Source organism: Papaver somniferum, chromosome 5 (genome assembly GCF_003573695.1).
Source record: "Papaver somniferum cultivar HN1 chromosome 5, ASM357369v1, whole genome shotgun sequence".
Lineage (NCBI taxonomy): Eukaryota > Viridiplantae > Streptophyta > Magnoliopsida > Ranunculales > Papaveraceae > Papaver > Papaver somniferum.
Genome location: NC_039362.1, coordinates 26,862,816 through 26,886,081, shown reverse-complemented (window position 1 = coordinate 26,886,081; position 23,266 = coordinate 26,862,816). Strand labels below are relative to the sequence as shown.

General features: G+C 38.1%; 1 protein-coding gene across 1 annotated transcript; it reads left to right on the top strand.

The window, feature by feature from the left end:
- The first annotated feature begins 6,727 nt into the window (after positions 1-6,727).
- Positions 6,728-14,397, top strand: LOC113278884. The gene is made up of 3 exons (XM_026527610.1): positions 6,728-7,135; positions 7,258-7,752; positions 14,102-14,397. The coding sequence occupies exons 1-3, from the start codon at positions 6,728-6,730 to the stop codon at positions 14,192-14,194; spliced, it is 996 nt and encodes a 331-aa protein (XP_026383395.1). The 3' UTR covers positions 14,195-14,397.
- The last annotated feature ends 8,869 nt before the right edge of the window (positions 14,398-23,266 follow it).

Below are 23,266 nucleotides of genomic sequence, written 5' to 3'. Positions count from 1 at the left end.
ATTTTTTATTTATTTTGGACTTTGGACTTTAAACACTTGGACTTTATTTTTTTAACCCTATGGAAGGGTATTGAAAAAAATAAAAAAATTATATAAACTGTGTGTAGGGAAGGACGACGATTACTATATCGTCTCGGCCCCTCGGGTTCGTACATGACATAGGAGTCGTGGCCCGAGTCGACTTCAACGGTTCATCCCCCGTCTGGTACGGGAGGTAAGTCCATCGAAACACTCGTGAATCTCTTGTCAGCGGGTTTACTGTATTCCTTAAGGTGATTCATTGATTGAGGACGAATTTGGACTGTTTTTAAATTCCTAGTAAAGGGCAAGGCCTGGCCAATACAAGATAAGGGTTCGGATTTCATCACCGCTCCCTTCTTGCCCGCCTTATGAAAACGAAACCTAACGCGAACCCAAGCTTAAAATTTGGAATAGAACGAGACCGATAGGGTAACGAGCTTAGTAGGAAACTCGTTCGAAAAATATTGGTTGCTCTTTAAGCATACTCCAAAGTTCATGATGGTTTCTGTGAGTTGAATGCGTGACTGCGCTGCCTTGTGATAGCGGTGAGGCCTTGGGTATCAAAGCTCCACTGAGCTTCCCTCGCCTCAATTCAACTTACTTTGACTCGGATTGATTCCAGAGGGGTTTGCTCAAATTGCAACGAATTCCCTTTCGAAATATATAAGCTGGTCTAGAAACAATCTAAGTGGAGTCATCATGCTTTTTGTTTGCTAGAAATATTTAGGTTTGTTTTGGTGGAGTCGAGTCGGCCTTGTTTGTGGTTGTGTAGAATTCCCTTGCAATTAAGAATGTCGAACTGGTATGATAGAAGCCAGTACAATGAGTATCGACCTGAATTTGAATGTGGACATCATCAGTTTTATGACCATGGTGGGAATAGTAGTTGGGAACGCCAACCTTTTCAAGGTTATGGTTCATACCATGGTGAGCCCAATTACTATCCACACGCGAATTGGTCTTACGAGCAAGAAAATAAGGAACACTGTAGTACTGGTTACTCGTTTTTGGAAACTAGTCCTGATTATGATATTTCTGAACCTGTTTCATCTCTAGAAGAGACCCAACAACGGATTGAAAGAACGTATAAACGTTTAGTTGCAATGAATAGTTCAAAAGAAGAGTGTACACGATATTCTGAGATGATAAACGAGAGTGGTGAACGTATAAGTGTTATGCTCAGTGAAATTCAGGCACGTCTAGAGGAAGAAAATGAACATTTGGCTAATGCTGCTCGAAATAATCTAAATTTCCAAAATAGGGTTTCTAATTCTACCCTTGATATCAATAGTGAATATTTGCCTAATTTAGAGGACGAGGCTAGAATAAAAGACACTACTTATTTAGATAAGGTTCAATCATCTTTGTACTATTATGATGATGAGGATAGTAGTAATGAAGAATCTGAAATATGTAGGCATAGTGATCAGGAATCTATTAATCCAATTGGTCTTTATAATGATTATATTATTTCTAGTTCAAATCCAAATAATTTTTATGATTATTCACCTATTCAAAAGGACGAGGATTTGATTAGGGATACCACCGTTTTAGATGATGTAATTTTTCCTTTTGATTACGAAGCCGATAGTGGTTTAGAGGAATGGGTTTATTCCGAAAATGTTGTTTTAGAGTCTAGCGACTTAGAAACAATAATATTAGATGAAGAAGATATACCCGTAGAGATGAGTAAAGATGCACTACCTGATAATAAATTAGAAGAATCAATTGACCATTTTCAAGAATCTAATGATCCAGAAATTAGGGAGATTGTAACTAGTCTATCTAGAGACACTAAAAACTCTAAGTTTGGGGGTGATTATCACCTTCATAGTGCCTTACATTTAAATCTCAGAAAGTCCCTTCACTTAGGACTTGATATCTCTGCCTCGACAATTTTACAAGATTACCTTCATACTCGTTTACCCGAACCTAATGATGTCCAGGAAGAAGTTCAATCGTTAGAAACCCATCCTCTGGTTGATGTGGTTTGCCCAGGCTATGATCCCCAAATTGACTTTGTTTTCCCACAAAATAGTTTTCTTCCAACTGTGGGAACGTTTATATTCCAAATGTGTCGAATATTAAGTTGTGAGACTAAACCTAAATGCCTTAGGAAATTAGAATCGACACATTTGCTTAAGAATGACCACTATTCTCACTGTGGTCAATTATGTAAGTCATATCTGATTGACTTAGAGGATCCGCAATTATTTAGGTTCTTACTTTGTGATTCCAAGTTCTTGTTTGAGTTTTTCCAGACTCTGGGACCTAATAATTTGGATCCAACCTATGAAGAAACACAACCAATGAAAATATTCTATTTAGACCCTTTCATAGAACCTGAACCGCAATTAACGATAGTTTTCAGGAAACTAGGTAAGGGCATGCTTTTCTTGTCCATTTTCTTGGTTCACCGCAGTTTCCTATGGTCAGCTCTTTTTGGTTTTGAAGACCCACAGTTATTTCGACTGTTAGTTTATGGTTCGAGTTGACCAATCCTTTTCTAAGTCTGGCTGAAGACTTTAAACTTAGCACTTCTTGGGAGGTATCCCTTGCTCATGCAACACGGTAATATCTTTCCTTAACTTTTTCGCTTCAAATGGTAACAGTTTCACCTTGTTCATGCTTTTAGTTTCATCTTTAGAACGTTGAGGACAATGTTAGATTTAAGTTTGGGGGTATGGGAGAAACTTTTTAGTTGCAATAAATAAACTCCAGAGCCTAGAAATTTATGTGTATTGAGGTAGGCACTAACTAATCTAAGTGGATGGAAGCATGTTGGTTGTAGGAGTTGAGGAACCAATCTGATTAGATGGAAACATCTAGAAGAGTCTATTCATAAAAGCACAGAGCTCAGGTGTTAGAAATAACATGATAGTTTCACCATATTTCGTTGAGTCCTTTTCACTTCTATTTTTTTTTATTTTTTTTTCATTTTAAACTATGTTTCTCTAAGTGATTAGGTGGGGCACACGATTCAAGTTGTTACCAATGCTAGGGTGAATTAGAGTGATTGAGTTACTATAAAAAAAAAAGTTAAGACCAGACCAGTTAGACCAATCGGAATAAGTATTAACACTTGGATAGCAATATGCGTGTGTTCTCCCTGTTTCCGTCGCCTAAGCAAGCGTGGAATGCAGGACCCGTGGGAACTATCGTGTAATCTGCTGACAAGAAGCATGCGCTTGGATCAAAAAGATCTATTCATGCCGTTAAGTAAAATAAAAAATGGTTATTGTTCTGTGTAGTCAACTGCTGGTTCCCTTGTATTTGCCAGTTTGTTGATCTGGATTTAAGTTATTGACCGCTGGTTCCCTTGTATATGCCAGCAGTGTTGATATTAGTGAGACCGGTATCTCAGTCCATTAGAATAGGTTCATTTTAGCAGTGTCCTTCAGACAGATATGTGAAACATTGATCATTTGGTCAACATCAACACCATCTATGTTTTTCTATTTCCATATCTTAATCTTTCCATGTGATTAGTTTGACTCCGAATATGATGTCCATAGTGCAACTATCTGAGTAGAGCTCCGTCACTTATATATGAATTTTAGTATGCTTGAGTGCAAACTCGTGTACATCAATTGGAATTTCGCATCAGGGTACTTCCTCTTGTAGTCAATAAGCATGCCAACCAAGGAGATTCTTTAGTGCCTTCCAAGGTTCGTTGTAGATAGCTAAGGTATGGAGTAATGGTTTTGTGGGCACACCTCTGGTAAACCCTCCCGAGATTCACTCGGTTTTATTTATTTTTTATTAGTTTTGCTCGAGGACTAGAAAATAATAGGTTTGGGGGTATTTGATAGAGACATTTTTGTGTCTAATTTGTCCTCAATGTCTGTATTGTTGGAACTCTATTTTTGTACTAATATTGTGTTTTTATGTATATTTAGGAAATAAACATTTTTGAAAAATTCGGCTCGAAAAGTTGATTTTGTCACCCGGAGGACAAGTGTTATTCGGACTCTCGCTTTTGGATAAGGGGTAACCTAATTACTAAGGGGCACCCCCAGGTCACCCCAAGACAGCTGCTATTCGCACCCCAATTCTGGTTAGGGGGGAGGACATCTTCTTCCCAAATTCAAAAACCAAAATTGGCGGGAAAAATTGTTATCAACTGGCAGATTTAGGGTTGGCAGTTTGGACGGGATTAAAGGAGACTCAACGACCCAAATTGATTGGGTTTGTTCCTAGGGCCTAGACAGAGCTGGTATGGGTTTTCAAATCGAGTTAGATTGGGTTGGATAATCGTGGGATGCGAAAACAGGGAAGTTGAGTTATTCTCGGCATTTTCTTGTTTATATGGAAGTTACAGACCAAATGGGTAAGAAGTTATCCTGTTTGATTTGAATACATCCTATGAAGATTTGGAGAGGTTAAAACAAGCCAGCAGACGCGTGCATGGAAAGAAAATTTCTTGGGAATATTTTCATTCATTGCCGAGTAATGGGAAGATTTTTTGGATTAATGAGAAGTTATTCTTGGTCCAAAGGTGTATAAATATAACTCTTGGGTTAGAATAGAGGGTATCGAGAGTTGGGAGGAGAAGAGAGGAAGCTGCAGAGGAAGAATCACGAATTCTCTCTGCTGCTGCTGCTGTTCGTGATGAAGATGAAGAACATGAAGAACGGACTCGCAAGGGCAGTGGTTTATCAACAGTGAGAAAGACTCAAGGCGTGGGTCGTAGGTGTGGGTCTTAGAACCACAGCGACAATATCAATTCTCTTTTATTGTTCATTTGTGACGCTTACTGTGGGTCGCAGATTACAGTTTTACACCATTTTCTCCTTTTCTCTTCATTGTAAACACCATTTGAGCAATAAATAAATATTTTGAGCGTGTTTTTATCATGATGAGCTAAACCCAACACTGGGACGACGGAGGAGACCAAGCTTTATACATGGGTAATGTAATTAATTCTTTTTAAGACTTTTGCATTAAAAATTAATTGAAATATGATTTGATTAAATTGGGTGTTATTTGATTAGATGGGTCATGCTTAGCTTAGGTGATTTGATGTTCCATGCTTAACATTTACAAGCAATTTTTTGAGAATCTACTTTGGCAAAATAAGAGTCCATATAACTTATGTTTTGAGCGATTATTGTCGAGAATAATTCATTGAGCCCTATTTTATGAAGATTGGCCGAATCATTAGTCCCATTACTCTTGCCCATATTGTTAATATTTTTTGTATATATTTTTATTTTTAAATATTTACAAGTCCGAGAAGCGAACTTTTACTACCACTTTCAAAACTATAACACTGGAAGCCAAGTTTTATATATCGGAACGGTGTATTGGGATTAGACTCATATCTATATCTCTGCATCTTGAATTTTGATTTCAATCTTTTCTTGATACTGTGAAAACCTCTAAAAATCTATTGCTTTTATAGGCATAATTTTGACAAAATGCATTATGATTCTTCAAAAATTATCCTGCATTTACATCTGCAACTTTTCAACTTCCTATTCTTTGCATCTATTCCAAAAATTGATTATTTTTTGAATCGATTCATCTTCAAAAATTGTAATCTGACTGTTGATTTCTTTTGGATTTCAGGCATTGAACCACCACCGGCAACCACTTTACTCTGGGACCCATGTACTCCATCCCTGAGAACCACCTTGAATTCGGACCTTGAGATATGGACAATTTGGCGTCTTATTCAATCAAAACAACCATCTTCTATCTCTCCCATGTGCTATACTTATACTAGTAAATCAAGCCCTCTTCTTTCCTACCCTCCCAATAAAGATACATATTCAGTGTCTATTCTAGTCTTCACCAGCTCCCTGTCATACCTAACAACTAGCAATAAATACAACTTCATTAGCATTACTTGGAGACTGTCCTCTTATATTATCAGTGAGTTCACAAGAAAAATTGGAGCCAGAACTCACTTAGCATGCAGAAGAGCTTCAACGAATCTTTGTACTTTGATAGTCAGAAGTCACGGACAATTACTTGGGATCCAAATTTGCATCTCAATTAAAAAAATTATTATTATTCTAAAGGAAGAGCAACCTCATACCAAATCTCACTCTATACACCTCTCAAGAGTTGGTAAACACAGAGCTCAAACCCTCTTGGCTTCAAGGTCTTACTCCAAATACCATTCAACCTTGACAACTTACACTAAAATGTCAATCACTCAGGATAACTCTTCTGTAGATGATCTCACTGAAGCTATGCAAGCAAATATAATCATCCATGATCCCCTGAGGCCTGTGGTGATTCTAAGCAAAACTTCTCTCAAACCAAGTCCTCCTCAAGATGATAACTGGTGTGATGTTGGTAAACTTCACAGCAATACAAACATCAACTACCAGGAACAACAATCTTATGCAAGAAAATATTGGAATCTTAAGAAAGAGGTGACAGTCACTCCCTTCCAGAGGAAGAAGAATTTCTTCCACTTTGGCTTTAACCATGCAGCTGATATCTTAGTTGTTAACTTCCCTAAACCATGGCTCTTTTATGACTCCATTCTATCTATAATCCAAATTCCTTTTGAAGGAGTTCACAAAATTAAAGATGAAGAGTTTGAAAGAATTAGATTAAGCATCACAATGAAGAGAGTTCCAAATAATTACATCACTTTCAGCGCCTTGAAGAAATTGCAAAACCTGCTGGCCAATTAATATTATTCAAGGATCCTTATGGAAGAGATTACTATGAAAAGAATGTTGAAACTATGGTGGAGGTGGAGGTATCAAAAACTCTTCCTTTTGGATCTGATTATTTGGTAGATGGTGTTAAAACATGGATAAAATTCTCTTATGCTCTACCGCCCTTCAAGATTTGCCAATTCTGTCGCTCTCTTGATCACTCTAAGAACAGTTGCACACCAAAAAGGAGGGATATTCTAGCATCAAAGAGTGCCCTATCAACTTCCCAATTGGTAAATCCAGCTTTCAACTCTTCTGGTTTCAACCTCAATGGGAAAAAACCTTCTACAAGTAAGCCTCCAACAAACCCATTTGCTGCTCTTAGTCATATGGAGGAAGATGTGGTAACCAACTACGAAAAGCATGTGCGCACAAAGAAACCTAACTTTCATCAGCCTGCTGACAAGTCTAAGACTAAGGAGGTGATGATTCAGGTCTCTGATCCTTCCACTCAAGTTTCTTCTGAAAACCTTCACCATGTTACTATTAACAACAAATCGGGTTTGCTCCCTTCTCAAACTATTAAACAATACTCCTATAACCCTTTTCAATCTAGGCCCAAACCGAGATACCCATTACTGACCCGATATACCCACCAGGTTTCGGCCCTTTCCCCAAATACCCACAAATCATTTCAACTCAAAATCCAATTCTCGAGTCTCAGAAGAAGAAATGGAAAAGATCGAAATCTAGAAATTCTTCAGAAAATCGTATCCTGCAAGCTTCTTCTACACCCTCTGATAAGCAAAAGAGAGAAGATGATCATCTCCCCAAAATCTCTCAGAAGAAACAGAAACAAGCTTCGACCCCAGCCTTAATCCAAATTGATGAAACCAACCCAAACCCTAACTTTCCAAAAGATCTTTCCCTAACCTTTCAAGAAGGCTCTACTGATAAAACCCTAATTTTGAACAAAAGATCCAAGTCCATTAAGTCTCAAAAGGCAGTCAAGGATGCAAAGGGGAAGAGACTTGTAAGAGATGCTGGAACTAAAGTGGTTGAAGATGCTGCTTCTTTGCCTGCAAATCATTTGGAGATTGGCGCTAGTCAGGTTAGTAGGATTTCCTCCAAAAATCAGTCTTTCTTTCTGAGCATCTATTTCAGATTAACCTGTATATGCATAAACATCTCTAGTATAACTTTAAACAATTTCATGAAACTGCCTTATCCTACTGTGTCTTACTTCTGGCAATTCATTAAGATTGTATCTTAGAATTTCCAAGGTTTAGGTCCCCCTCATACTAGACAGAATTTGAAAAAACTCATAAACTCACATGAACCAAACATCTTATTTCTCTATGAAACAAAACAATTCCATGATTTTGTAGGATAAACTATGCATACCTCCATGTATTATAACTTTGTTTGCCAAGACCCTATTGGTAAATCTGGGCGTCATTTTCTGGCTTGGGATAACAGTGTTAAAATTCAAGTGCTTTACCAAGATGATAACCAAATAAACTGTAAAGTTTGGGATAACAAAACCAACTCCGATTGGATCCTAACTTGTATGTATGGTAGTCCTTACAAAGACCACAGGAAAATTGAGTCTTGGAAAGTCGTTAACCAAATGGGGACCTCTATGGTCTTACCTTGGATTGTCTTAGGAGACCTAAATGTCATACTGAATCATAATGAAAATAGAGGAGGAAATCCTGCTAGTGACACCGACATAAGACTTTTCTCTTCTATGTTCAACTCTCTAGGTCTGAATGACATTGGATTCATGGGGTTTCATTTTACTTGGTCTAACCACCAAGTAGGAGAAGACTCATTGAAGAAAGATTAGACAGGGGAATTGATGAGTGCCAAATATTGTATATATTTATCCCTTTTTGTTGGCATTTAACTCATCTTTTGTGCAGTAATTCTACATTTTATCCCATATTCTGTATTTTCATTGTTTTCAAGAATAAATATTTTCTTACTTAATTTTGCATTTTTAGGTAATAAATAAAGTCTGGATAACTTGCGGAGCGGAAAAGAGCTGAAGAGTGGTGAAAAGCCGGAAGAAATTACGCAAGGAAGCCGCAAAGAATGGAGCGCACGTCCAAAAAGCTAGGAATGGGCTCAAGAAGGAAGAATTGTTCTTGAAGAAGATATGGGCTTGGCATACCCAAGGCCCAAAACCCTTACCCAAACCCATTTTCTATATCCATACCCGCTTCCATTCTCCTGTAGCCGTCAGATTGGATCCATCTACATCCAATGGTCGCTCCTTCATCGCTCATCAAAATCTGAAGCTCCTATCAAACACCATAGTGCCTAAATTCCAAGCCATCAGATTAGACTGCAGTTGAATCCTACGGTCGCTCATATGCCTGTTCATCAAATCCCGATGATTCCGCTCAACACTACAACACCTAACCTAATCTCGCACCGTAGACTTCGTTGTATTTTACATCCTACGGTCGATACAAGCTGCTTCTTTCTTAGCCGTCCCATCCACCTACCATCTCCATATCCAGCGGCTTCAGATCGCGGTAGACACATCTTGATACACCCGCCTAACACACTAATACTCGAACCCTATGACCTAGCCAAACAGCTCCCTACCCTAACCCTAAAACAATCGGCTTCTCCTTCTTCTCCCCCTTTCTTCTCCTCTGCAACTCCACGACCACCACCTGCTCCTCCACCAACTCCTTCTCAACCACCACAACCACCACCATCTCTTCTCAAATCATCATACACACTGCCACCCTATCATCCTACACGCGATTGATAGCTTCCCCCATCCTTCTAGCCCTTTATCCCATCAACTTATCACCTAACCTAAACCCTAGGTTATGGGTTGATGGATTAACGTGTGCTAGAGAGAAATTGAAGGCATGGAGAGGTAGAGGAGGACAAATAGAAGCATGGGTCGACATCAAACTGGAGTTGTTGTGTCAAATTGGGTGAGTAATCTCAAACCCTAGCCTCAACTGTTTTGGGGGAGTTTGGGGAAAATGTATAGAACTATAAATTGAGAGCTGGGGTGTTGTAGAAAACTGTTCTTGGACTAGCCAAGTAACCACCCAATTTGGGTTAGGTTCACTTCTAATTTCTAATTTCAAATTCCAAATCAATTTAGGGTTCTTGTTTCTAATTTCAGTTTTAAATTTCAATTTTACTTTCAATTTATGTGTGTTGTTTAATTTATATCATTGCATGTTTCAATTCAGTTTTAGTTTAAGTTAGCTTAATTTGCATTTTCAATTCGAAATTAAATTTTAGTCTGTGTTAGTTTAATTTAATTTGTTAATCTATGTTAGTTTACTTTTAGTGTTTCAATTCAGTAATTGTGTTCAAATGCTTTGTTTAATGTTCACTGTTTCAGTTCATGTTTGTTAGTATTGTGCCTGTTTTGTGTGAATGTAGGCTAAAGCCTTTGAAGCATTGGATTGATTGAGCAGTGGGGAGAAACTAGTGCTCACTAGTGACTGTGAGCAAGCTGGTTCTCTTCCCACTCTAGTAGTATGCCTAGGCTCACCTTCACCATCTCCCCTGCCCTTGGCTTAGGCCTTGGTTCCATTGTTCTCTGCTTGTAGTTTCATTGTACTGTCACATTTACTTCACTGTTACCTTGTGTTTATTGTTTTATCATCCATTGCCTCATTATTTCACTACCATCTTCATTGCTTTGTAAATATCACAGTTTCACTGCCACTATTTGCTCTTTCTTCTCTTGTGTTTCTCCTGTTCTTGTTACTGCATTCACTGCCTTGTTCTGCTGCTGCTACTACTTGCTGTTGTTGTGCTGCTGCTGTGCACTGCTTCTGCTGCTGCTGAAGCCACCACTGCTGCTGCTGCTTCTTCTCCAGCCCAGCCTTGTCTGCTGCTGCTCCAAAGCTCACTTCAACATTGAGCCCAATTCACTGTTAGCCCAAAAGCCCAGCTCATTGCTATGGTGAAGCAAAAGCCCATATCACTGTTAGGGTGCCCAAGGCTCAGTTCAGTCCATCTGTAGACCAAAGGCCCAAAGCCCAGTTCATTCTTATAGAATAAGGCCAAAGCACAAACTCAATTAAAAGCCCTGTGCACTTCAAGGGCCAAGCCTAGTGCACTTCAAGACCAACTGAGCCCAAGCTCAGTTCACTTCATTATCAAACAAGCCTATAATCCAAAGGTACCCTAAGCCCAAAGCCCAAAAGGCTTCATAGTTAACCAACAACAAATTAGAGCCCAAAATAGCTAGAGAACTCCAAACACACCCAGTCTCTGTGGATCGACCCGTACTTGCACGAGCTACAACTGACGACCGTGCACTTGCGGTATTACTGTAGGCTCGCGTTTTCATTTCGCTTAATTTTCACACATTTCCGGGCCCACCAGGAATGGCTAATTGCCCCTGGCTCACCCTCTTCCCCAATGCTAGCCTTAGACACCTCAATCATGGGGGCTCTGATCGCTGCTCTATCTTGTTGGACACTAGCATCCCTTGTCAGGAGGGACACATGCCATTTAAATTATTTGGTCCCTTTCAAGAGGAACAATCCTGTAGGGATATTATAACTTCCTCCTGGGGGACCAACTTCCATGGCTCCAAAGCTTTTGTCCTTGTCAATAGACTTGCTACTGTTAAAAGAGAAGTAAGTCGATGAAATAAACTAGTCTTTGGGAATATCAAAAATAAGCTTCATATTATGAATAAAAAACTTGATCAAATTATGTCCAACCCTAGAGTTAGACTAAATCATCAAAATCTTCTAGATACTAAAGCTTCCATACAAAAACTTCATGATTATGAAGAGGAACTCTAGAAAATTAAAGGTAGAGAAAACACGATCTTGTTAGGAGATAAAAACACTCACTACTTCCATTAGAATGCTGTTTTTAGGCAAAGAAGAAACAGAATAACTGGTTTTTATGATCAAAATAACACTTGGGTTGAAGGTAGGGATAAAATAGCTCACTACTTAAACTCTTATTTTGAAACTCTGCTAACTATGACTAGACCTGCCATTAATAATGACATTGTGAACCTAATTTCTACCTCCATAACAAACTCTGAGAATTTGAGACTCATGGAGTCTCCTACTGAAGCCGAAATCCATGGATCCCTCTTTGGGATGACTCCCAATTCAAGCCCAGGGCCTGATGGATTCCCGACTTGTTTTTTCCCGAAAAATTGGAATACTGTCAAAAAAGATGTTATAGAAACGGTCCAAGCTTTCTTTAACAATGGTCATATGCTGACTCAACTGAACCAAACTCACATTTCTCTTATACCTAAAGTCCAGCACCCTAATGGGCCTAGTGACTATAGGCCTATAAGCTTGTGCAACATTGTTTACAAAATCATCTCGAAGGTCATTTCTAATAGAATTAAACCATTCCTCAATAGATTGATTTCCCCATAACAATCTGCTTTTTTCAAGCAAAGACTTATCTCAGACAATATTCTTGTTGCTCATGAGATAATCCATGCTATGGGAAAGAAAAAAAAAGGTCTAACTGATTTTATGGGTTTAAAAATAGATATGTCGAAGGCCTTTGACAGGGTCAAATGGGATTTCCTGATGGCCATCCTTAGGAAAATGGGCTTCTGTGAAGCCTGGTGTGCTCTAATTTTTCAATGCATTAGCACTTCCCATTCCTCCATCCTTGTGAACGGGGTTCCCTGCAAACCCTTTAAACCTACTAGAGGTCTTCGTCAAGGAGACCCTCTATCTCCTTACTTGTTCATCTTATGTATGGAGTCTTTCTCTCGCACTCTTTCTAATGTTGAACAAAAGGTCTTATTTCTGGCTTCAAAATAAATAGAAACTGTCCCTCCATAAGTCATCTTCTCTTTGCAGATGACTGCCTAATTTTTACGAAAGCTTCCATTACCAATAACAAGAATCTTCTAGCTGTCCTAGAAGAGTATGACAAAACCTCGGGCCAAATGATTAACTATTTTAAATATGGTATTTTCTTTACTCCCCATATTCATGGTAGATTAGGAAGAGATATTATTGATATTCTGAAGGTGAAAAAGATAAGATTAAATGACAGATACTTAGGTGGCCCGTTATTTACTAACAAATCTAAAATCCAATGCTTCGATAACTTGGCTGTGAACATGGGAAACATGCTCAAGGGATGGAAAGGTGAATCTATGTCACCTCCTGACAGAGAAGTTATGGCTAAATCTGTGCTTGAATCCCTGCCTGTTTATTCTATGTCCACCTTTATTCCTAAAACTACCATAATAGACTCACAGGTATCATTAGAGATTTCTGGTGGGGAAAATTTGGTACTAAGAAAGGCACTATAGTAAGGGGTGGAGAGGATTATGTAAAAGTAAAGAGAAAGGGGGAAATAGTATCAAAAAACTTGACCTAATGAACATCTCTCTTATTTCCAAGAAGGGTTGGAGACTCTTCCACCAACCAAATTCTATTTTCACTAAAACTATGAAGGGGAAGTACTTCCACAACACTAATCCGTTTCATTCTATCTGCAATGAGGGATTTTCTTGGGCTTGGAAAGGTGTCCATCAGGGTCTTATGATCCTCAAGGAGTAGAGTATCTGGAAAATAGGCAACGGTAAGTCTGTCAATATTTGGAAAGATAGGTGGATTATTGATACTTCAGGGAATCCTCTAATTCTTGAGAATTATGCTAACAATAGTGATTTTAACCTGGTGCGCGACCTCTTGATAGAAACTGGTTGGAATGTGACCATTCTTACTAGTCTTTTTGCCTGGGAAATTGTTAACCAAATTCTCTTGATAACTCCTAATAGAGATAATGAGGATATCCTGAGATGGATTCATAACCCTCAGGGTACTTTCACCAGTAAATCCTTATACAATTTACTGGATAAAAAGAACTCTCAGCAGACTGACCATTTAGCTAAGAAAATTTGGAATGTGAATGTTAGCCCTAGAATTAAATTTTTCACCTGAAAAATGAAAAACAATATCCTCCCTTACAGTGCTCACCAGGCTAGATTTGCTAATCATATTGACCCTACCTGTCTCTTATGCAAAGAGCATGCAGAAACTGGTGACCACGCTCTCATGAAGTGTAAATTTTCTAAGGTTGTTTGGGCTCACTGCTCTATGAACCTTGAAAAATCTAGCTCTAACTATAATACTCTAAATGATTGGTGTCTCATATGGTTTGACAGAAACAATGGACTCAGTGGGGGACTTGGGCTGAGCTATGCGCTACCATCTGCTGGTACATTTGGAAAGCCAGATGTGATCTGACTTTCAAAAATGTCATCCCTTGCCCTAGGCGAACCAGTAACTTGATATTAAATCACTTAAATGATTCTAGCAACCTCCTCCTTGCTAGCAACAATAGATCCCCTCTTAGAAGCTCTGCTCCAATAGACCAAACCCTCTCTAGAAAAGTTTCCTTTGATTTTATGTCTTCACATGATCATGTTACAGGCTTAACAGGAATTTGTGTGTGTTTTCTAGCTCCCTCAGGCGAGACTCTTGGTAGAAGAACAAGAGGAATCAGAAGCCATGGAAAAGAAGAAGGTGACTGCACAGCAGCTCAAGACGCTTTAGACTGGGCCACTCAGCTGCAATGCAAATCTTTCAATCTTCTAGGAACCAATCACGGCATCATGGAAGCTCTGAAAGGAAACAAAAGAAACACCAGCTGGAGAACAAATGTCAGCATAGATAATCTTATTTTGTGTCTCAAAAACTTTGACACTATCTTTTGTAAAACTATTAAATATGGCTATATGCCTGACCTCCTAAAACTATCTGCACCTCAACTGTGGGAGGCACCTCTAATCTCCCAGTATTGTCAGTAACTCTTTCTTATCTATAAAAAAAGTACATTTTTTTTAATAAATGCAATGCTGATACACTTTTTATAATAAAGGAAGAAAGACACACAAAAACAATCTAGTAAGCAGTGGCGGAGCCAGAAATTTCAGATGAGGGGTGCTAAAAAAGTTTTTGTATAAACATAGGGATCTTGGTGGATTAAATTTAAAGTATTTGGTGGACTAACTATATAATTTAAGATAAATACAAGGGCTTTTTATTAGGTTTAGTGATTTTAGGGGGACTAGAACCAGGGTTAGTCAACCCTTGGCTCCTCCCCTACTAGCAAGGAAAACTACCTTCCTTGACCCAAACAGCCCGATCATGAAAGGGTCTCACTCGTTTGTTGCAAGACGACCAAATTTTGATGTCTCTTGGATTGTAAATCCTTACATAAAATATTACTGAAACTATTACATAAAATCAAAAGATTGTCCACGACCTGGTTTGACCTTCAATTGTTGGTTCTTCTGTAGCGTTGCATTATTCTTTTGTCTTTTGAGTTTGTTTTTTTTTAATAACGAAAAGAAACGGAACTTAAGAAAGATCTGTCAAAACAGGTGCCTTCCAAGTTTGAGGACTTTGAGTGCTACTTCCGAACACAGCAAGTTTAGAGAGATCGGAATTAAAGTTTGGTCTGAAGACCTTACATTCCACAAAATCAAAACTATTTAAACTACTTAGATTGCTATAAACTTTGTTGTTTGTCTGCCAGTTGGTGCTTCTCCTTTTTCCTTGCAGGGTTTTCATGATCTGTATTAGACCCTTGAAAATTGAATCTTCTGCAATAAAGCTGTGCTGCCCACTAGAGAGCTTCAATGGCTGCTAAGCTGTCAACATCTTCTTTTCCTTGCGCTTTCCTCTCTGTTGTTCTTCTGCCAATGGTGGTTCCTTGAGCATATAGAATAACAACACCCATACCAGTCAGTTCCGTTCTAACATCGTAATGAGTATGAAAAGCAATAGTCCAACAGTTTTTTATTCCTTTATTTTCTGATCTAGGCCTGTAACTCTCATTCATTTTTGTTCTAATTTTTGTGTTGTTAGTAAGGGTCTTTATAACAAGGTTAGCAGTACTTCTTGGGTTTGGTTTTTTGTCCTGAAAAACTTTCTCGCATCTAGCCTTCTAAACATTCCAACAGATTGAAGCACAAACATCATCCCTACGGACCCATACTGGTGGTTTGGTTTGCAGAGGAAAACCAGGAGGTGCACCAATCCACTATGGAATCAAAGTTTCTAGTAGATTTTTCCAGATTGATATCACATAGGGACCAAACAGCTTTAGAAAATTGACAGTGCATGAATAGGTGTTCTGCAGTTTCTAGGAATTGGTCACACATAACACACATGGGATTTATATTTCTCACATAATTAGAGATTTTAGAGTTAAAAGGGAGGATATCAGTCTTCAATTTCCAAAGGAAGAATTGTATCTTCGATAGGATCTTCAGTTTCCAGATTTTGCAAGCTAGAGGATCAACATCTTGGTTTTGTTTCTGGTCTAGCATGTCATAAAGAGACTTGCTAGTAAAGTTTCCTTGGGCATTATCATCCCATCTTAGAGTATCGTCCATGGTCACATCCGGAGTGATATTCTGGATGTTCCGAATGGTGTACGAATCGAAGAGGTTGTTTAGGAGGGGAATGTTCCAGCCAGAAGGGGTTAGGAGATCAGAAACCAAAGTGGGGAATAGGTTCCATGGAAGGGTTAACAGGGAGGTTAGGTAGAGTTCCCATGTTAGGGATCCATTTTTCCTTCCATATGTGGATACTCTGACCATTACCAACCTCCCAAGTACTAAATTCCTTGATAATCCTGAGACCCTTATAAACCCTTTTCCAGGACCAAGAAACAGTAGAGCTGCAGGAAGCGTGGAAGGGATTGGTTTTAGGACAGTATCTATCTTTCATGGTTTTTGAGTACATGGAGTTAGGCCGGTGGAAAAGCCTCCAACCATTTTTAGCTATAAGAGAGAGGTTCATTTTGTGAAGGTCTTTGAGCCCATTCCCATCATTTTCCTTACTTTTATAGAGCCCTTTCCATTTATTAAAATAAATTCTTTTTTTTGGGCCAAATTTCCCCCACCAGAAATCCCTAATCTTGCTGGTTGCTCTTTTGGTAACAGTTTTGGGAAGGATAAAAGAGGACATGGAGTAAATGGGGATGGATTCAAGAACACCTTTAGCCATAAGACCTCTACCAGCAGGTGATAGAGACTTCCAACCTTGAAGTCTATTATCCATTTTGTCAGATAGATTATTAAAGCAAGATATTTTGGATTTGTTAGTAAATAAAGGACCACCTAGATACCTATCATCAACCTTTATCCTCTGAACATGCATAATATTGATTATTTCATCACTTAGCGAGTCATCGATTTTTGGTGTAAAGAAAATTCCAGATTTACTAAAGTTTATCATCTGGCCCGAGGTATTACCGTAATCCCCTAACAGATTCAAAAGGTTGTTGCTTTGGTTAACAGAGGCTTTAGCGAAGATTAGACAGTCATCCACGAAGAGCAAATGACTGATAGAGGGATAGGACGGATTAATCTTAAAGCCAGAAATGAGGCCGACAGGTTCAGCGTAAGAGACAGTCCTAGAGAAAGACTACATACAAAGGATGAAGAGGTAGGGGAGAGGGGACCCCCTGCCTAAGTCCTCTAGTAGGTTTAAAATAAGAGCAGGGAGAACCATTAAGAAGAATGGCAGAGGAGCTAGTGATGATACATTGAAAAATCAAGCTGCAACAAGTATCACTAAAGCCCATTTTTTTAAGAACGACAATGAGAAATCTCCATTCGACCCTGTCGAATGCTTTGGACATATCGATTTTCAGGCCCATGGAGTGGTCTTTCCTTTTCTTATTTTTCATAACATGGATGATTTCATGGGCTACAAGAATGTTATCGGAAATGAGTCTTTGTTTTACAAAAGCAGATTGGTATGGGGAGATCAATCTATCGAGGAGAGGTTTTATCCTATTTGCTATAACTTTTGAGTTGTTTCCCAGTAGTTGATCTCGTTGCAGTTGAGGTGAGAAGCTCAATCCAAAGTCTGAGTTTTCACCATGCAGTCCCCTTCCTCTTTACTATGAACTCCCATGCTACATGGTTTTGGGTGGTGAGAGCACACTGGATTAGGTTTTACATTAAGGATCCATAGAGTTGAGTTGAAGGCGTTTAAGAATTTGGTTACTGGTTAGAAAAGGATTTGGCGTAGTTTCCTGAGAAATCCAAGAACATGTGGCTATCCAGATGAAATAGTGGCGTAGAGTTCAGGCCAACCACCAAGAGGAGGACATGCATGGTTAGTAATGAACCAAGAATCACACAAGCTAGAGAAAGTTTGATAAGAATTGGTTATGTTGGTTAAAGATATACCTATATACAAAAATTAAATTCACAAACAATTTCGTAGCTACGTAACTGACCGATAAAAAAAATATTGTTACCCAAACCAAATAACTGGATATTGGAAATAAAAAAATCAAAATATGCTGGTGTCACTGTAGTACAGTGGAAAAGTCTCTGGGTGATGATATCATGGACCCGGTTTCGAAACCCGCAAGCATAAAATTCTTTACCGATAATTTTTTTTTATCTAGAGATAAAAATCCTAGCATCATTAGGGGCGACCCTGAAAGAATTAGGGGCGACTGTTTTATTCCCGACCCATAGACACGGTTATGAGATGTCTTATTTTTTGGAGATTACCTAAGTGCCCTTACAGAATCGGTAGTTAATATAGTGGTATTATCTACCGATTGTTAAAGTATAAAACTCGAAATGGAACTTGTGGCCGTTAGCAATCGGTAGATAGGTGAAGTTCATAAATAACTTCATAAACTGCTGATTACTCTGACCCAATCTCGAAAAAAATTTCCAAATTATTAATTATACGTTTGGTGAAGTTCGTATACTATCAATTATTGTAGTTCCCAAATTCGAAAAAAATAGAGATTTTGGCAAAAACAAAATTTGGGGCAACTTCATAATCGGAGGTTACGTTAACTTATTAACCTACCGATTATTGTAGTTCCCAAATTCGAAAAATTAGAGGTTTCGGCAAAACAAAATTTGGGGCAACTTTATAATCAGAAGTTAGATTAACTTATTAACCTACCGATTATTGTAGTTCCCAAATTTGAAAAATTAGAGATTTCGGCAAAAACAAAATTTTGGGGCTACTAGCACAATCGGTAGATAATGAATATCATGAGACTACCGATTGTACAATCAGTAGTCGATAAATATCACGAGTTTACCGATTGTGAAAATAGAAAAATGCAAAATTCCACTAGTTTTTGAAAATTTTGAATTTGGGACTATTAGCATAATCGGTAGATAATGAACATCACAAAACTACCGATTATACAATCGGTAGATAATAAATATCACGAGTCTACCGATTGTGAAAATAGAAAAATGCAAAATTCCACTAGTTTTTGAAAATTTTGAATTTGGGGCTACTACCACAATCGATAGATAATAAACATCACGAGTCTACCGATTGTGAAAATAGAGAAACTCAAATTTCCATTGGTCTTTGAAATTTTGAATTTGGGGCTACTACCATAATCGTTAGATAATAAACATCACGAAACTACCGATTGTGCATATCTATTTGAACAAAAAGGTATAATCGGTTGATAAAGTATTTTATTATCTACCGATTCTAAGACGTTAATGGTGCTGAATGCATTTAATTGTCTCTTTAATCAGTATTGAACCTTGAACATGATATTCTTCATGATGTTTATCACCTTCTTCTTCATACCCATCCATGTTTGTTGTTGATTTAAGAAAAAATGATATTCTCCACCATTTTTTTTCTTTCTTTATTCTACTCTAAAATCTTAAAACTACAAAACTACAACAATTTATATAATCTAAATAACTGATTGTTAAGGGTAGAACCGACATTATAAAAATGAGAGATAAGGGGTGGCTTTGTTTTATGTTTGGGTAACCCTATTTTGTCTTATTAGTCGTCCCTAATTCTTTCGGGGTCTCTCTAAAGACGCCAGGCTAAAAATATGTAGGATCAGAATCTCGCAGCAATAATGACTCAGCGAAATTATTAACAACACAACACAACAATGTCGCAGAACAACTTCAGAAACGAAATAATAAACGACGTCAGCTAAATCATGAGAAAAATGTGATGGTCCTGCGAAAATTAGGGAGTTTGCGAGATTAACATTTGTAAGGTTGCGAGAATGTCGCAAGCCATATCCGAAAATAAAGGACAGATTAGCTATCATCCACTATGTAATTCCCTATAAATAGCCGTTCAGTTGTAAAGGAAAGGGAGAGATCTTTTCTGAGTGAGAAGCAAGTAAATAGGAGAGAGAAAATCTAGAGCAGTGGTTATTCTTGATTCCTTTATCTTTTCTTGTAAGATTGTTCAAAGATTCATCAATAAAATTAAGATTGTTAATCCAAAAATGAGTTGAATGTTAATTAAATCTTGTGAGGGGTGTAGTGTAGGATTTCCTGCAACTACATAATGGCGCTAGAAACATGGAGGGATTGAAGATTGAAGATTATTCTAGAAAAAAATGAAGATTAATATTGAGATTTGTGAAGATTTGGAGTAATTGGTTAAGAATTTTACATAATCTCTAGCAATTCATTAATATTGAAGAAATGGCTAGAAGAAGAAATACATCAGAACAACCAACTACTGTTAGAAGAAGCAAGAGACTTGCTGGAAGGGAAAGAAGTGAAATGGGAGAATCTACTAGAATGAGAAGTAATGGAGAAAATCAAATTCAATCACCAGTTCAACAAACACTAGTACATGGAAGGAATACAGATTATGATAGGGTGAGTATGCACACTTGGCAATCAAATTCAGCAGAAGAAGTAGAAGAAGAGCAGCAAAAAAGAAACCATAGACAGGTAGAGAGAAATCAAGAAGCAGATGAAGGAATAATTCATGGAGATGAGGAAATTGGAGCGTTAGAAACGTTGAGACGAAGAATACATGAAGAAAGAAGAGCTGAGGCAGAAGAAAGTGCAAATCTAACAAGGAAAAATCACGAATTGAGGATGGAAAATATGAGACTACAGAGTAGAAGATCGAGAAGTGATACAAAATCATATTCAAGATCGACTAGAAGAGAGATGAGGCGAAATTCACCCACAATTAATGCTGGAAATAATATTCGAGAAGAAATATCAAATCCTAATGAAGAACATCGCGAAGATAGAAAGGACTGATGATCGTTATGTTCCACAAAATGAAACTTTTGATGTTATGCAAAATGATAGAAATCAAGAGAATGGACAACGTCAGGGACGAAATAATCAAGATGGCGAAGGGAATCGAGAGGAAGGAAGGAGAATTTTATGAGAGACAGAAGCTCAAGGAAATCAACAAACGATTGAAGAAGAAATTGAAAGACATTATGCTGAACAAGCACGTTTAATTTGCGAACGTGAAAGATTGAGAGCGGAAATGGAAGAACAAGAGCTTTAGGAGAAAATTCGCCAGAAAAATAACGACAATCAAGAAAGAAGACGTACACAAAACCGGAATAACGGTAATATCAATGAAGAGTATGATAGAGTACAGAGGATGGCTGAAAGACAGCGAATGGAAATGATAAGAAATGAACAAAATCATGGAGGGGAAAATGAGAGACATCATCATATGCGAATTCAAGATAGAGATGAGGAAGAGAATCGCAGAAGAAGACGAGATGAGGATGATGAAGAAGAAATGAAAAATTTCGCGAGAGAAGAAAGACATGAACACAGAATAAGGGAGGCGAAATTAAAAAGACCAATGAATCAAAATTCAGGTGTAAATAAACAAATCTTAAAAGAATTAGAAGAAATGAGAGGAATGCTAAATAATAGAGGAGAAGTAGGCAGAAGACAGTTAGATGAAGCTATAGAAGAAGCTGTGAAAACTCCAGTTACAAGGGAAGTACAACTAGGAGGAATACCTCCGAAATGCAATTTGCCCGCATTAACCATCATTTTTGATGGAACAACTTGTGCAATTCAACACATTAAAGCCTACGTGAGGTGCATGTTGCAATGGGAAAATCATGATGCCGTATTATGCAAGTATTTTGCATCCAGCTTAACAGGGGAGGCGTTAAAATGGTTCGAAGGTCTACCAAAGAATATAATAACATCCTTCAATCATTTGCATACTACATTCCTGGGGGCATATATAAGTAGCAATTCTTCGCGACCTGGTATTGAAGACGTGTTTGGATTAAAACAAAGGATTGGCGAAAGTTTGAAGTACCTAACTAAAAGATGGAGGACTATGTGTAGCGAAATGGCTGGCCGTGTGGATGAGAGATATCTTATCTTATCATTTATCAATGCTATGTTTGCAACCAATCTATTGTATATCCAAATTTTCAGAGTCAAGAATACGATCACAATGACTGAATTGCGAGAACTTCAGGAAGAATATATTGCTCTAGAGGAAAGGAAAAATGAAATGGAATCATACCCGGTTACGAACACCAGTTCACAAACAGCGAATGCAAGCTTATTACCCAAACTAATAAACACAGTGGCGAGCACTTCGCAAGTACAACAAGAAAAGGTGACGGGAAACAATCAACAGAAACTGGTGGCTACGGGAAGCCGAGATCAAGAGGAGTATGAAAAAGAAATAAATTTCTACAATCGTGGTGGAAATAATAAGATTCAAAGACTCGATCAGCCGCAAGAAACTTATGGAGGTCAAAGACAAAACTATAATAGAGGACAAGGAGGTCACAAGGTAGTATGGGAAGAAATCAAGATGCCACCTCTAAATGCAAGTGTGGAGAAAATATGGGAAGCTATAATTTTGATGGAGAATATACCAACACCATGGAATATGGGAACGGAACCACCTCCAAACCACAGAAGTCATGAGTTCTGTTCTTATCATCATTTTCATGGACATACTATAAATGATTGCAGAAATGTAAAAAGAATTATTCTGAGAATGATAGATCAAGGAAAACTAAACCACTTTTTGGTAGGGAACCCACAATCTCAACCATTGCCACCACCACCACCAGAGCATCACAGAGTAAACACGATGAAAAAAAGGAAACATTCTTCAAAGAACTTGGTGGAAAAGCAAGAATCTATTCTGTCACTCTATCGTACATTCATACAAGACAATTGAATATTTTCATGACAATATTTTGAGTAGAGTGTTCGCAAGAGACAATGATGGAAGAGAAATTATGAATATTGCGAAAATCTCGTCACTAGAGGAATGACAGAAACAGACTATTTCTTTTACCGCAGAAGAAATCCCCGAAGGTGAAGAGGTACATGATAATCCATTGGTAGTAAAATTAGAAATTAATCCAAAACCGAAAGAAGATGAGGATGATGAAGCTGAAGATTCATGGGAATTAATAGGATTCTAATCGATACTGGAAGCTCTGTGAACATCTTATTTTATCATACTTATAAAACTATGGGAGGAAGAGATGATGATCTTATACCATCAACATATAAGATATATGGTTTTAATGGTACTGCCAACAAGCCTAAAGGGGAGGTTACTATGCGAATTCCATTGAAGGGAATATCTTCTGAAATCCTATTCTGTGTCGTTGACGTAGAATCACCCTACAATGCATTAATTGGTCGACCTTGGCTACATGGGATTCTATGTAGCTTCAACTTTCCACCAGTGCATCAAATTCCCTCACCCCAGCGGTGTAGGAATCATAAAGGGAGATTGGGTTGAAGGAAAGAGGTGTTACGAAACTGAGGTAGAATCCTGCGAAGGAAGAGCAAACAAGAAGGAAAGTTGGCG

Bases quoted from the DNA above. Each gene is read 5' to 3' on its own strand.
- LOC113278884 (XM_026527610.1), top strand. From the start codon at position 6,728: ATGGTGGAGGTGGAGGTATCAAAAACTCTTCCTTTTGGATCTGATTAT. The intron at 7,136-7,257 runs GTCTCTGATCCT...TTTTCAATCTAG, and splicing joins CTAAGGAGGTGATGATTCAG to GCCCAAACCGAGATACCCAT. The intron at 7,753-14,101 runs GTTAGTAGGATT...TGTGTTTTCTAG, and splicing joins TGGAGATTGGCGCTAGTCAG to CTCCCTCAGGCGAGACTCTT.